Below are 16,821 nucleotides of genomic sequence, written 5' to 3'. Positions count from 1 at the left end.
GGCTGTAATAACGAAGCACCGAGACTGGGTGACTTAGAACAACAGAAATTTCTGGTCTCATGGTTCTGAGGGGCAGAGTCTAAAAAAGTTGTCAGCAGGGCCACACTCCCACTGAAGGCTTTAGGGGAGAATATTTCCTTGCCTCCTCCAGCTTCTGGTGTTTGTCAGCAATCCTCGGTCTTTCTTGGCTTGTAGATGCATCACTCCAGTCACTTGTCCATCTTCTACCTGTGTGTCTTCACATCATCTTTCTTCTGTACATGTCTGTCTCTGTGGCCAAATTTCCCCTTTTTACAAAGACAACTCTCTTGTTGAATTAGGATTCAACCTAATGACCTCATTTTAACTTAATAATCTCTGTAAAGACCATGTTTACAAATGAGGTCACATTCTGAGGTGCTGGGGGTTAGAATGTTAACATATCTTTTTTGAGGAAGTCACAATTTAACCTACATCTAGGGACCAGTTCACCAGGGGCCTTGTGGGCCAAGTTGGGGGCCTGAGCTTCATCCTGAAGACTGGGCACCCACTGAAGTTGGTGTGGCATGGCCAGCTTTGTGTTCCTGAAATATCCCTCTTGCAAAGAAGTAGGCAATGATTTAGAGGGGTCAGCCTGGATCCAGAGAGTCCTATTCAGAGGCCATTTGTGTGCAGCGAAGGCCTAAATCAAAGCTTCAGCAGCCCTGGGGACAGGACAGATGCAAGAGGCAGTTTATGGAAGCATCCACAAGGAGGTGCTCAAAGCAAGAGGGCAGCACACAAAGGATGGGTCCAGAGAAGACAGGGACACGTCTGCAGAGGGCATCCCACACCACCGGGGGAGGACCATCTGGATTTGGGAGTCATGCGTAGATAGGGCACTAGAAAGGGGTTCTCAGCTATGGGTGAAACATTTCAGCCCTTGAACTATTCCCCTAAACCCATTAAAATATCTACGCCTATAAGCCGCCTTCTGATGAGTATGGGATGAGGGCAGGAACATGCGCTCATTGCATTAAAGGGCTTGCCCCCGTTCTAAATTAATGCAGTGGCATTTTATTTAGACATCGGTGTCTCTGATTTCTATTTGCAAGGCTTGAACTTGAGGCACCTGGGAGGATGGCGCCTTCACAGACATGGGGGCCCTGGGGTGGGGCAGAACTGTGGGGGGTTGGGGGGGCATATGTTCCTGTGCCTGTGAGACACCAGGAGGAGATGCCCAGGGCGATCAGCTTTCTGGGTCTGGAGCAGAGGAGGAGTCTGGGTTGCACAGATGGACTTGGAGCCATCACCATGTGGTGGTGGTTCACTCCATGGGTGTGGGTGAGATCACTCCGAAAAAGACCAGAAATAGAAAAAGGCATCTCTGGAGGCTGACTCCTGAGAGATAGTGTTCCCCACTGCCAATCTCATAGACCTAAACATAAAAACTAAAACTATTAAACATTTGAAGAAAACATAGGAGCAAATCGCCACACCTCCAAGTAGGCAAAGATTTCTTAGGTCACAAAAAGTGCCTAAGAATTAATTAATTAAATCAGTTAAAAATTGATTAATCAGACTTCATCAAAATTTAAAACTTGGCTCTTTGAAAGATATTGCTTACAAAATATGAAAACGTAAGCCACACACCAGGAGAAAACATCAGCAAAACATGTATTTGATGAAGGACTTGTATCCAGAATATATAAAGGACTCTTACAACTCAAAAATAAGAAGACAAATAACCCAATAAAAATGAGCAGAGGATTTGAAGGAACGGTTTCTAAAAGAAGATAGTCGTATGATCAATAGGCACATGAAAAGAGGTTCAGCATCATCAGTCATAAAAAAATGTAAATTAAAATCACAGTGAAATTCTACTACGCATCCACTAAAATGGCTGAAATGTAAAAGACTGACAATAGCAGGTGTTAGCAAGAATCTGGACCAACTAGAACTCTAATACCTTGCTGGTAGGAAGGTAGAATAGTACAACTGCTTTGGAAAACAGGCCATTTCTTATAGAGCCATACAGACAGCTACCATACGACTCAGCAATCCCACTTCTCAGTACTTACCCAAGAAAAATGAATCCACATATCCACACAAATACATGCACTCAAATATTCATAGCAGCTTTATTCATAACAGTCAAAAACTGGAAACAACCCAAATGTCCATCAATAAGTAAGTGGATAAACAAATGGTGGTGTAGCCGTACAATAGATACTACTCAGAAATAAAAAAGAATGAACTGTTGATACATGCAACAACAACATGCATGAATCCGAAAAAAACATCATTCTGAGCAAAAGAAGCTAGACCCAAAACAGTATATATGTACAATTCCACTCAGATGAAACTCTAGCAAAGATGACTCTAATCTTCAGTGACAGTCACCAGACCAGTGGTTGCCTAAGGCCAAGAGGACGTGCTGGTTGACTGGGATAGAACACAGGCATCTTACTGGGGTGACAGAAGTGCCCCACATCTGGAATGTGGTGGTAGTAACATGGGTAAATCAATTATTATCACTCAGAAATGCACAATTAAAATGGTGCATTTTATTGCATGCTAATAATACCTCAATAACATCAATTTTTATTTAAAAGAGCATAAATTGAAAAGATATAATACAATTACAAAAGAATAAAACTTTCCTAAGCCAAAACCACCATAGAAAGGCCTACACATTCCAAGAAACACTAACAGGAAAAGACCCATTTTTAATAATATCCTTTTTACATCCTGGTCAAATTTTTGAATTTCAAGTTTAAAGTCAAAAGTATCCATATATATCACAACGGGAAAAATAACCTAAAAGAGGACAAAAGGCAGAGACTTCAAATGCAAAATGCTTATAAGCCCCAAAATGATTGCTTTAAATGCTGACAGATCATCCTTTCCTGGGGACATTCTAATTTAGTGCTTATCCACAATTTCTTTAAAAAACGTCAGATTAGGACACAGAGGTATCCATACAACACTAGATTTATAAGATAAACTACTAACAAAAAATCTGACATCTAAATAGAAAGCATCTTTAATTGTATCCAGTGTGGAAAGTCATTAGGAAATGACGCATCCCAGCAACCACTCCTGGACCCTCATATGTACACCAGGCGAGGCTCCACTCCCAGCTCAGGGATAGAACATGTGACCCAGGCCTCAGCTAATCAGCACATCTTGCCCACAGTGATTAGTGCAGAGATGGGCATGTGACTTAATGAGAGCCAATGAGAGAGAAGAACTTTTACTAGGAATCCTGGGAAAAGGACTCAGCCTGGCGCCCCTGCTGCTTGGTTATCATGTGCCTGAGAAGGACATGATCACCAAGGAAACAGATACAAGAAATAGAGATGAAAAATTAGCCCTGGTGACACGGTTTAATCTCTGTAGCAAGCCACACCTAACTGGATAGACCCTGAGATTTTCCCAGTATTTGAGCCAATAAAGTTGCAAGTAACAGAAAGTCTTCCAAAAAATTCATTGAGTCAAAAATATGGTGGAGTTCCCCCAACAGCTAATGTGACCACAGGTTGCATAAATTCTATGAAATGAGAGAAGTCATACCCAGCTCTGTTGTTCACTGGTCAAACAACTTAATAAAAAAAAACACAGAGACTGGACAGCCCCGTGGCTTAGCGGTTTAGTGCGTGCGCTCCGCTGCTGGCCGCCTGGGTTCAGATCCCGGGCGCGCACTGACGCACCACTTCTCTGGCCATGCTGAGGCCGTGTCCCACATACAGCAACTAGAAGGATGTGCAACTATGACATACAACTATCTACTGGGGTTTTGGGGGAAAAATAAATAAATAAAAAATTAGAAAAAAAAAAAACACAGAGAGCTGTTTAAGGGAACAATTAAGGAGGAAGCTCAAATTAAAACAACCATGAGATGGGGCCGGCCCAGTGGCGTAGCAGTTAAGTTCACGTGCTCCACTTTGGCAGCCCAGGGTTTGGGGGTTCAGATCCCAGGTGCGGACCTATGCACCGCTCATCAAGCCATGCTGTGGCAGTGTTCCACATACAAAGTAGAGGAAGACGGGCACAGACGTTAGCTCAGGGCCAATCTTCCTCACCAAAAATAAATAAATAAATAACCAGGAGATATTTTTCACCTACCAGATTGGCAAAAACCTAAAAAGTCTGAAAATAAATGTGGGTGAGAATATGAAGAAAAGCGTACACTTATACATTGCTGGAGGCAGAAGAAATTGTTAATACTAACTGACATTTAAAATATGCATGACCAGCAAGTCTACTTCCTGGCATCCACCCTATGGAAACTCCCACACAGGGGCACAATGAGGCATGGTCAAAAATGTTTATTGTAATTTGTTTGAATAAAAGTAAAAAGCAAGACATAGAGTAGAGTGGGAGAACATACTTGCAACACCTATTAGCGGCCAAAGAACTAGTATCTAGATTACATAAATAACTCCTCAAAGAGACCAACAACCCACTAAAAAATGGGCAAGAGACTTGAAAAGAAAAAAGGAAATTCAAATGACCAATGACCATAGGGAAAGAACTTCAACCTCGTTAGTTGTATAGATAACCAATATATTAGTAATCAGAGAAATACAAAGCAAAATTATGAGATATCATTGCACAATCACCAGATTAGCAAGAATTTTGAATCTGACAATACTAAGTGAAGGCAAGGATGCAAGGCAATAGGAACTCTCTTACACAGCTGGTGGGGATTTAAATTGGAAGGGTCACTTTGGAAAATGTTTGTCATTATCTGTTTAAATTATATATATATACACACACACATACTGTAACACAGAAGCTCCACTACTAGATATATACTCTAAACAAACTCATGCAGTGTAACAGAATGTTCATTACAGCATCATTCTCAATTGTCAAAAGCTGGATACGACCCATGTCCATCGACAATAGAATGGATAAATAAAATTATGAGATATTCATACAATAGAATACTATTCAGTACTGAAAATGCATAAACTACAACTTACAAGAACACACAACAACATGAATTTCTCAAACATAAAGTTGAGCAAAAGAAGCAAGACAACCAAATAAATACAGTCTGATTCTAATCATACAAAATACCAAAACAAGTAAAATGCAGCTATATTATTTAGACAGGCACAGTTAGATGGCAAAACATAAAGAAAAGCAAGGAAATAAGTGTCACAGAAGTCAGAACAGGGATAGAAAGGGTCTGATGGAGAGCAGGCACCCTGGATGGGGTCTGGGCACTGACGACGTCTATTTCTTGACTGGAGTGAAGGTTACATGATACTCACTTTATATTTATGTATTAAACTGTGCGTATATGTTTGATTACTTTTCTGTGTGTTCTATTTTCTAGTTTTTAAAGATTAGAAAACGTATGGTATTTCTCACAAGCGCTTTTGTGCTCATTTAACCCCACAAATACCTGACAGGCATCATGCTAGGTCTGGAGGATAAAAAGGAACACAAGATCTGTTCCTTGCCTTTAGGGAAAATAAACACATACCAACATTTAAGTGCAAGAAGATGTGGTCTACTAAAGACGTGAATAAATTGTTAGGGACACACAAATGAACAGCTTGTTTGGGGAAGGTGACATTCTAGAGAGGAATCAACTTAAGCAAAGGACAGGACAATCGGGTGGTCTGGGAACATTATGTGGTCTGGTGTTCAAAACAGCTCAAAAGGAATGTATTCACTGTCTCCTACAGGCCAGGCTAAGTATACAAAGATGCTGAGACACGGTCACTGTCGTGGAGGAAGTACGCCCAGAGAGAATGGCATGTGGTCTATCCAGGGAGGGGAGGCCTCCTGCCAAGATAGCTGGGCTGGGTATTGGTATGCCTTAGACCTCATGTTTGTGAGACATTGGGAAGACAAGACTATGGAGAGGACCCAGATCTTGAGAACTTGAAAACACATTTTTAATGTTAAAAAGGAAAGGAGACAACCTAAATACCAATTAATTGCACAACCATGAAGACAGTGCCTTTATAAAAGTACAATCTTGGTTGAATCACACCTGTGCTTGTCAATCCTATTACAGACCCTCACCTCTGCCTCTCAGTCCTCACAATGACCATTGCACACCTTTCCTACACTACTGGAGGCACTTTAACAATTTGTCTCATCGAAGAATGTTAGAAGGAGAATGAGAGGTAGAAATCTCTGGAAAAATTGGTAGACAAGTAAGCACCTGGAAGTAAGTTACAAAAAAATTATGTGTTCCCCCTGCAACATCGATTGGATTAAAGCACCAATACTGACCTGAGATAATGGCTTCCTGTTGGCACAGTTTATGCCCCCAATGAAGACCATGTTGGGCATGATCGGCCTGGGGTAGTCCAACACAAAGTCACCTCTGTACAGCCACACGGATGCAGAGCTGAAAATATCCACCAGTGACACGTCTCTCTGAAGAAGTTTAGAGGCCAGGCTTGCATAAGGAGTCAGAGAAATGTGGCAAACGTACTCCATGGCCAGAGGGTAGAGCATATTCTTGACTCTTTGCAGGAATGTCATGTGGTCTGAATTTGATGTTAAAATCCTAGGAACATATGAGGAAGGGTCTGGGCACTGTGTGCTCTCAGAATCTAAGTCACACGGAAAGGCACGCAAAAAGAACACAGCAGGAATCTTCAGGTACTCAGCCAGCACTGCCCCGCAGGGGTAAACGGGGTCAGTTAAAACCACGTCAAAGGAACTGGCATTCAGGTGCCTGATCAGGTCCTTGTCATACAACAGCACCTCACAAGACTTTTGAAAGAACAAAGACGCATTTTTCAGAGTTGTCCTACTTCTCCAAAATGTCTTTAGAAAATGCGCTTTTTCAAAAACCGTGCGACTAAGGGCCAGCAAGATGTGATTAATTTCGTCATGGGTATAAGGAGTGTCATAGGTCTTCAAGGTGAAAAAGTCCTCTTCCTTGATATGCAGATTCACCTCTGGAGAAACGACCACTGCTTGGTGGCCTCTGGCATGGAGCTCCCGCACGGCCTCCCGCATGCTAAGCCAGTGGCTGCCTTCCATGGGGACCACCAGCACCTTCCCGCCCTCGGCCTGGGGCCCAACACTCAGAAAGAGCAACAGCCCAGCGAGCGCCAGCAGGGGAACCTGGAGTCCCACAGCCATCTCGGTCGAAGCCAAAAGCAGCCCACTCTCTAGATCAGGCTGTGCCTCCCACATTTGTTCTCTTTCTCTTTATCTTATCATCAAACCACTTAGCAGAATGGCCTGTAATTGGAAGGGAGCCGCCAACCTTAAGTTAATTATTACAGAATAAATTTATTCCTATGTTTCACCACTGGCACCACCCTTCTGCTTCCACTCAGGGAGATACCAGCCCCCCTTATCTTGGACAAACCCATCTGACCCTGCTGCTCTCTCCGGGGAGCCTTCTAGTTCACTCTCTTGTTTTTCACCCAATTCCCAAAACAAGGCTGTGGATGCCCATTTCATTTGTTCACCTCCTGCTTCTCATGTTCTAAAGCGCTGTGACTGAGCTCTGAGGAGTCACCAATGTCTTAGTCCCCAACTGAAACCTCTCTGCTGGATGTGACCTTGTTTGATAACTCTTAAAACTCCTTCCTCCCATTCATGGGTAACATGGAGCACATCCAGAAAAATATATAACATTGCTAAGATAGCTTTCTCTAAATGGGAGGGGGATGCAGGCTCTCTGGTTTTGTTCATTTTCCACACAAGACATCTCTTGCAATGTTTAGGGAAGAGCCTACTTGAAGCAGCTGTCAAATATGGAAATATCTGAAGGGATCCTGAACTTGTGACTTGATGAAGACAACACAAGAGTGTGTTGAGAATTCTATATCTAGTCATGGAATAAGAATTGCTGTTATCTAAAACACAAATGGGCAAGACAACCCTTAGCAATGACATAGTGCGCTCAGAGAGCACCCCTCCCCCAGGGCCTGCCCACCACAAGACAGGATCCAAGACCTGGTCTTGGATCAGACTCTGTTTGAATTCCTCTTCTCTTGAATGCTGAAGGCACCAGTCCTCTGCTACTCTGTTTACGGACTGGGGTGTACAGTCATCCAGGCCTTTATTCCATCCTGCAGTTTACGTTCAGGCTTTTCTCCAAGGTCATTTACAGTCCTAAGTCCTCATAAGGATGGATTCCTCCAGAACACGACAGGCTACATAATTTGGGGGTTCCTTCTGAGAGTGGGACCCTCTGGGACCACACGGGTCGCATGCCCATGGGGCCAACTCTGCTCCAGAAAGTGACTCCCATAGGTGCTCAGCAAGATGCTGACATCTCCTTGTCCTGTTTGCTGTGGGGACGATTTGGGTGGGCACCTTGGGCTGTCCAGCTTTCTCTCTCACTGAGTGTACACTTCTGCATCCGTGGCTTCTGCCACAGTGACATCCTGACCCAGGCTGCCATGATGGGCAAGGCTGAGGCTTTCCTTTGCGAGGAAGTTAGCCCCATTAGAGATCCACGTTGATAATGGATTCCACCACTGGGAAAATGCATGCCTGCCAAGACACTTCCTGTTTAACACCAGCTGCCACTGTGCAAGGAGCATTTGGTTCAACCACTCCTTGTAGGCTGTGAGTCCAGGGTCCTGCTTCTCTTCCTTCCTCTCCAACAGCAGCTTCTCTGCTCTCTTTTTCTGGATCCTCTTTCTGTCTCAGCCACATAACTCTATGTCTTCCCCAAGGCTCCGTTTCTGTGCTCTACTCACAGGTTAAATCCTATCATTTCTGTTCCTCAGTCACATCTACAAACAGCCATGCAAAATTACTTGAGGGTGTAGGATCGAGGATGCTCATGTCTCAAACTAAGTACATAAAAGCAGGAGAGCAAATGGAGCAGGGTGGCTGGGAAGGTGAAACTTGAAGTTTGTTGTTGCTGCTGCAGCTGCGTATTATTGTCATTAGCAAGAGAAGCTGTCCTTTAGGTTTGTAGCCACCACCACATCTAGCGGCAGAAGCAGCAAGTTACTGGAGTTGGATCCCTTCATTCTGCTAAGAACTCAGTAGCCCCTGTTACTTGCAGCACTGTAACCACAGTGCACGCCTGTCGGAGAGTATACAAGGCCACATTCTAGCTTCTAAAGATATAATACTCAAGTAAGAAGACGCAGTGTACCAAAGGGATTGGTGATGGAGGTAGTGTTTTCTCGGCTCTCATTAAACATATATATCAAGACCAGAATAAATGAAGAGCTATACAATGTCCTGGATGGGAAGATTTAACGTTGTAACGCTCTTGATTTTGTCCCAAATTAAGATATAGATTTAATGCAAGCTCAAGCACAATCTCACTGGGATTTTGAATATGATCAAAAAATATTATGAAATTCACCCAGAAGCATTTCGGGCTTCTGGTAATGGAGAAGTAGCTCCTATCAGACCAATGCTTTCACGGATAACGATTATAAAGTCTTGCAAAAATGTGCGGAAAAAAAGGCAGTCTGAAGGCACTAGAGAGCAAGGAAAAGCCAGCGGAAACTGAAGTGGAAGAAGGGGACAGCAGATGACATGGCACCGCGAGGGTAGCCGCGGCTGGGTAGAGAGAGTTTCCCTGCTCTCTTAGAACGCGCCTCTTGTACATCGGCCCTCGCTCATTGCACCAGCTCCTCCCTCTTAACAGGGAGATTGTCTATGTCCCAATTGTCCCCAAGACCAGAAAGTGGCCAGCACCTCAGTCAGCCCATCACCCCCAGGGAGCTGGCACCCCTTGCGTTTCCACCAAGCCACGGGGTGTTTCCTGGGTGACCCTGCTCACTGCACCAAACTGTCACCTGTTACCAATCCCAGGGGAGGACTCTAACTACTTGGAGGACAGCAAAGCTCATCACTATGCCAGCCACCAGGAACAGAATTCCAAACACCTCTGCCCATGGCATCTTGGGATCAGAGTCACCAAGAAAAACACAATGCAGTCAAGCACTGGATGGAACAACGCCTTCCTTACGTGGAGCAGAGACAGAGCAAGATCTGCTCCAATAGTGGGCATCGGTCCCCAGTGGCCAGCAGGTCTCTCCCGATGGCCAGCCAAATTAGTGCAATTTGCCTACACGCACCCCTCCTATACCACAGTAGAAAGACCTCATCCCCTACCAGAGGAGGACAGATATAACAGTAGGGTTGGCCAGGTGCCATAGGATGCCCACACTTCAAGCAAAGACAAAAGAGCATTCTTTGAGCCTGAAACAGGGCACGGTATTCCCACACAAGGTGATAAGCCGGGCTCAGGCTGTGTGGGCTCGTTCCAAGGAAGAGTTCCAAGCCCAAGACTCACTCTTATGTGGACGAGTGCTGCCAAAAGAATGCATGCACGACACTGCCTTTCCCAACCCCCATTTTCACGGCTTTTTGCATGAGGGTAAGCCACAGTTTAAAAGAGCTACAACTAGTTGTACGTGCTCAGGAAAAAAAACCATTCGCAAACATTCAGTTTATGAGAATATACTATTCGTTTTTAGAATTTCTTTTTACACTGTAGTTTGAAACAATCTATTTTATATTCTTTTGTAGTAAAATGTAACTCAGATTTCCATAGGCCTTAAAACCACAGACAGTGGTTTGTATTTGAATTGTGTCTTCTGTAACAGATTCAATAAAATTGGACCAACTCTAAAAAAAGAGAGGGGGAGGGGCTTGCCACATCAAGTCCCTAAGAATCATTCTTAAATGCTTTGAGAGAAGTCAAGATGGCGGCGTAGGCAGACTCTGAACTCACCTCCTCCCACGGACGCAGCCAATTTACAACTACTTGTGGAAAAATTACCCCAGAAACAGAACTGAAAACTGGATAAAAGGAACTCCTGCAACAAAGGACAATCCTAATTGAGGTGGAAGAGGCAGGAACTCCCTTGTGGAGAGGAAAAATGCCACCTTCACAAACTGCAGCGCCTCATGCCTGCCAGGGAGCAGACCAAAGGTATGCAGCCTCCCTGGAGGAGCGGGGCCATGAGCTGGGGAGTGGCCCCGCTGTGGGCATTTTGTGGACCCAGCACAATCAAGACAAGTGGCATAATATCTGACTTTACCTACCACTAAAACATTGGGGAGTACCCCCAGAAAAGCTGGATCACAAAGAAATTAAAACCAGCTCTTAAAGGGCCCACACACAAACTCACCCATTTCAGAAAGCAACCTAAAATCACCAGAAAGAAAGGTGCACAGTGCTTTGGTGAAAAGAGACACCTCATAGGTTCTGAGTGCATTGCAGTGAGAGGTGAGACCTCTCCAGGGACTGGGACATTGGCGGCGGCCATTGTAGTGGCCTGGTGTGGGCGTGCTGACACAGATACCATTGGAGTTCTCCCTGGGGCCTGCTAGCCCAGGGTCTGCCCCACCCACTAGAGTCCCGATTTAATCCAGCTCAGCCAGGGTAGGCAGCCCACCCTAGAGACTGGCCCCACCCAACAACAAGCCCTCAGGCAATTTGTGGGCCTGCATAGATTGGTGACTGGATTCTCTGCAGCCTGGCAACTGAGCCCACTTCAGTGGGGCAGGGCGTGCACAAGGAGTGGGTGGAGAGTGTGGGGCAGTGGTGGAGTGTGTGGGGCTCCCACTGTGGAGAGACTGGGTCCACTAAAGGAGGTCAGGGCGCACACACGAGGCAGGACTGTGTTGACTGCATGTGTGGACCTGTGGGTGGCAGGGCTTGTCAGCTGCAGAAGACTGTGCTTAAAGACCCACATAGGGGTTTGCCGCACCTTCCAAAGCCTGAAACAATTGGGCACTCCCATGCCTGAGGCCAGCCCTACCCAGCTGCAATCCTCAGAGAGCTGACAAGAGACCTAAAGGCTCGAGGCTTATAGCATTTGTAAGCCCCTGAGCCTAACAACCTGCCACACTGGGGGCCTACTCACTTAAAATAAATACTGAAACACAAATGTGGTGTTAGAACTTGCAGCCAACTGTGCTGGGGCTGCCCACACCTGATAAAGAGACTGAAGGGCCCACAACAACTAGAACAGTTGAGCATTACAACAGCTGGCCAGGAGCATAACTCAGCCTCCCTGGGCACCTACAGGGAAAGCAAACATGCCACAACAGAAGGACACACGTAGCCCACATAAGGGTCACCCCTGGAACATTGAGAACTGAGGGAAGCACACTGCAGGCCTCCTAAGGCATCACTTATATAAGGTCATCTATCCAAGAGCAGGAGACATAGCTGAGCTACCTAATACATAGACACAAGCACAGGCAAAGGGGCAAAATGAGGAGGCAAAGGAATACATTCCAAGTAAGGGAACAGGACAAAACTCCAGAAAAGGAATTAAGTGAAACAGAAATTAGCAACCTACCAGACAGAGAGTTCAAACAAAGAATGTTAAGGATGCTCACTGATCTGGGCAGAAGAATAGATGAACTCAGTGAGAATGTCAACAAGGAAATGGAATATATAAAAAAGAACCAATCAGAAATGAAGAATACAATACTGGAAATGAAAAATTCACTAGAGGGACTCAAAAGCAGAGTAGAGGATACAGAAGAATGGATCTTCAAGCTGGAAGAAAGACTAGAAGAAGTTACCCAAGCTCAACTGGTAAAAGAAAAAAGAATTAAAAAGAGTGAGGACAGTCTAAGGGACCTCTGGGACAATATCAAGTGCACTAACATCTGTGTTATAGGTGTCCTGGAAGGAGAAGAGTGAGACAAAGGGGCAGAGAATCCATTTCAAGAAATAATATATGAAAACTTCCCTAACCTAAGGAAGGAAACAGACATCCAGGTACAGGAAGCACACAGAGTATCAAACAAGATAAACCCAAAGAGGCCCACACCAAGACACATCATAATCAAAATGTCCAGAATTAAAGATAAAGAGAGAATCCTAAAAGCCACAAGATAAACACAAGTTACATACAAAGGAAATCCCATAAGGCTATCAGCTGACTTCTTAGCAGAAACCTTACAGGCTAGAAGAGAGGGGCATGATGTATTTAAAGTGTTAAAAGTAAAAAACTTACAGCCAAGAATACTCTACCTGGCAAGGTTATCATTCAAAATGGAAGGAGAGATTAAAAAGTTTCCCAGACAAGCAAAAATTAAAGGAGTTTGTCAACAAGAAACCAGTGCTATAAGAAATGTTAAAGGGACTCATTTAAGGGGAAAAGAGAAGACCACAAATAGGAAAAATTATCTATTTCCATGATAAGAGGGTAATGGATACAAATGCACAAAAAAGAGGTTAGATATGATATCGAAAACATAAAATGAGGGAGGAGGGGAGTTAAAGAGTAGAGCTTTCAGACAGAGGTCAAACTAAAGAGACCATCAATTCTGTATAGAAGGGGAAAGGAACAGAGAAGGACTACTAAAACACTGAGAAAAAAAAAGTTAAAAAATGGCAGTAAGTACATACTTATCAATAGCTACTTTAAACGTCAATGGACTAAATGTTCCAATTAAAAGGCATAAGGTGGCTGATGGCTGATTGGATAAAACAACAAGACCCATATATATGCTGCATACAAGAGACACACTTCAGACCTAAAGACACTCACAAACTGAAAGTGAAGGGATGGAAAAAGATACTCCACGCAAATGGCAATGAAAAGAAAGCTGGAGTAGCAATACTCATATCAGACAAAATAGACTTTAAAACAAAAACTGTAAAAAGAGACAAAGAAGGGCATTACATAATGATCAAGGGAAAAATCCAACAAGAGGATATAACACTTGTAAATATCTACACACCCAATGTAGGAGCATCTAAATATATAAAGCAGTTATTAACAGATATAAAAAGAGAAATAGACAGTAACACAATAATAGTAGGGGACTTTAACACTCCACTTACACCAACGGATAGATCATCCATGCAGAAGATCAATAAGGAAACATTGGCCTTAAATGACACACTAGAACAGATGGACATAGTAGATATATACAGAGCATTCCATTCAAAAACAAGTCCTTTTCAAAAGCACATGGAACATTCTCCAGGATTGATCACATATTAGGCCACAAAACAAGTCTACATAAATTTAACAAGATTGAAATAATACCAAGCATCTTTTCTGACCACAACAGTATGAAACTAGAAATCAACTATAGGAAGAAAATCAGAAAAGCCACAAATACGTGGAGATTAAACAAAATGCTACTGAACAATGATTGGGTCAATGAAGAAATCAAAGGAGAAATCAAAAAATACCTGGAGACAAATGAAAATACGACATGCCAGAATTTATGGGATACAGCAAAAGCGGTTCTAAGAGGGAAGTTTATAGCTACAGACCTATCTTAACAAACAAGAAAAATCTCAAATAAACAATCTAACAATGCACCTAAAGGAACTGGAAAAAGAAGAACAAACAAAGCCCAAAATCAGTAGAAGAAGGGAAATAATAAAAATCAGAGCAGAAATAAATGAAATAGAGACTTAAAAAAATAGAAAAAACCAAGAGCTAGTTCTTTGAAAAGATAAAAAAAATTGACAAAGCTTTAGCTAGACTCACCAAGAAAAAGAGAGAGAAAGCTCAAATAAGTAGAATCAGAAATGAAAGAGGAGAAGTTACAACAGACACCTCAGAAATACAAAAGATTATAAGAGAATACTATGAACAGCTATATGCCAACAAATTGGACAATCTGGAAGAAATGGATAAATTCTTAGAATCATACAACCTTCCAAAACTGGATCAAGAAGAAATAGAGAATTTGAATAGACCAATCACCAGTAAGGAAATCAAAACAGTAATCAAAAAGATCCCCAAAAATAAAAGCCCAGGACCTGATGGCTTCCCTGGTGAATTCTACCAAACATTCAAAGAAGACTTAACACCTATCCTTCTCAAACTCTTCCAAAAAATTGAGGAGGAGGGGAAGCTCCCTAACTCATGCTACGAAGCCGATGTTACCCTGATACCAAAACCAGACAAGGAAAACACAAAAAAAGAAAATTACAGGCCAGTATCACTGATGAACATCAATGCAAAAATCCTCAACAAAATACTAGCAAATCGCATACAACAATACATTAAAAAGATTATACACCATGATCAGGTGGGATTTATTCCAGATATGCAGGGATGGTTCAACATTCACAAATCAATCAACGTAATACACCACATTAATAAGATGAAGAATAAAAATCATATGATCATCTCAATAGATGCAGAGAAAGCATTTGACGAGATACAGCATCCATTTATGATAAAAACTCTGAATAAAATGAGTATAGAAGGAAAGTACCTCAACATAATAAAGGCCATATATGACAAACCCACAGCTAATATCATCCTCAATGGTGAAAAACTGAAAGCTATCCCTCTAAGAACAGGAACCAGACAAGGATGCCCACTCTCACCACTCCTATTTAACATAGTACTGGAAGTCCTAGCCAGAGCAATCAGGCAAGAAAAAGAAATAAAAGGGATCCAAATTGGAAAGGAAGAAGTGAAACTGTCACTATTTGCAGATGACATGATTTTATATATAGAAAACCCTAAAGAGTCCACCAAAAAACTTTTAGAAGTAATAAACAAATACAGTAAAGTTGCAGGATACAAAATCAACATACAAAAATCAGTTGCATTTCTATATACTAACAATGAAGTAGCAGAAAGAGAAATTAAGAATATAATCCCATTTACAATTGCAACGAAAAGAATAAAATACCTAGGAATAAACTTAACCAAAGAGGTGAAAGTTCTGTACACCGAAAACTATAAAACATTGCTGAAAGAAATTGAAGAAGACACAAAGAAATGGAAAGATATTCCATGCTCTTGGATTGGAAGAATTAACATAGTTAAGATGTTCATACTTCCTAAAGCAATCTAGATTCAACGCAATCCCTATCAAAGTTCCAACAACATTTTTCACAGAAATAGAACAAAGAATCCTAAAATTTATATGGAACAACAAAAGGCCCCAAACAGCTAAAGGAATCCTAAGAAAAAAAAAACAAAGCTGGAAGTATCACACTCCCTGATTTCAAAATATACTACAAAGCTATAGTAACCAAAACAGCATGGTACTGGCACAAAAACAGACATGCAGATCAATGGAATAGAATCAAAAGCCCAGAAATAAACCCCCACATCTATGGACAGCTAATCTTCGACAAAGGAGCCAAGAATATACAATGGAGAAAAGAAAGTCTCTTCAACAAATGGTGTTGGGGGCCGGCCCCGTGGCTCAGCGGTTAAGTGCACGCGCTCCACTGCAGGTGGCCCGGGTTCGGATCCTGGGCGCGCACCGACGCACCACTTCTCTGGCCATGCTGAGGCCACATCCCACATACAGCAAGTAGAAAGAAGTGCAGCTATGACATACAACAATCTACTGGGGCTTTGGGGAAAAAAAGGAGGAGGATTGGCAGTGGATGTTAGCTCAGAGCCGGTCTTCCTCAGCAAAAAAAAGAGGAGGATTAGCATGGATGTTAGCTCAGGGCTGATCTTCCTCACAAAAAAAATAAATAAATAAAACAAATGGTGCTGGGAAAACTGGACAGCCACATGCAAAAACATGAAAGTAGACCCTTACCTTACACCATACACAAAACTTAACTCAAAATGGATAAAGACTTGAATGTAAGACCTGAAACTACGAAACTTCTAGAAGAAAACATAGGCAGTACACTCTTTGACATCGGTCTTAGCAACATAATTTCAAGCACCATGTCTGACCGGGCAAGAGAAACAATAGAAAAAATAAACAAATGGGACTACACCAAACTAAAAGCTTCTTCACAGCAAAGGAAACCATCAACAAAATGAAAAGACAACCTAACAACTGGGACAAGATATTTGCAAACCATACATCTGATAATGGGTTAATCTCCAAAATATATAAAGAACACATGGATCTCAACAACAAAAAAACTAACAAGCCAATTAACAAATGGGCAAAAGACCTGAACAGACATTTCTC

The 16,821-nt window shown here is 42.6% G+C and overlaps 1 protein-coding gene across 1 annotated transcript; it reads right to left on the bottom strand.

The window, feature by feature from the left end:
• Positions 1-674: 674 nt before the first annotated feature.
• Positions 675-7,083, bottom strand: LOC131399269 (UDP-glucuronosyltransferase 1A3-like). The gene is made up of 2 exons (XM_058533440.1): positions 6,220-7,083; positions 675-683 (listed from the first exon to the last, which is right to left on the bottom strand). The coding sequence occupies exons 1-2, from the start codon at positions 7,081-7,083 to the stop codon at positions 675-677; spliced, it is 873 nt and encodes a 290-aa protein (XP_058389423.1).
• Positions 7,084-16,821: the final 9,738 nt, after the last annotated feature.

Source organism: Diceros bicornis, chromosome 37, assembly GCF_020826845.1.
Source record: "Diceros bicornis minor isolate mBicDic1 chromosome 37, mDicBic1.mat.cur, whole genome shotgun sequence".
NCBI classification, from domain to species: domain Eukaryota; kingdom Metazoa; phylum Chordata; class Mammalia; order Perissodactyla; family Rhinocerotidae; genus Diceros; species Diceros bicornis.
The sequence above is the reverse complement of the archived record's forward strand: the minus strand, read 5'-3'. Positions and strand labels throughout refer to the sequence as shown.

What these genes read in the sequence shown, in the direction of transcription:
- LOC131399269 (XM_058533440.1), bottom strand. Translation starts at nt 7,083, where the DNA reads ATGGCTGTGGGACTCCAGGTTCCCCTGCTGGCGCTCGCTGGGCTGTTG.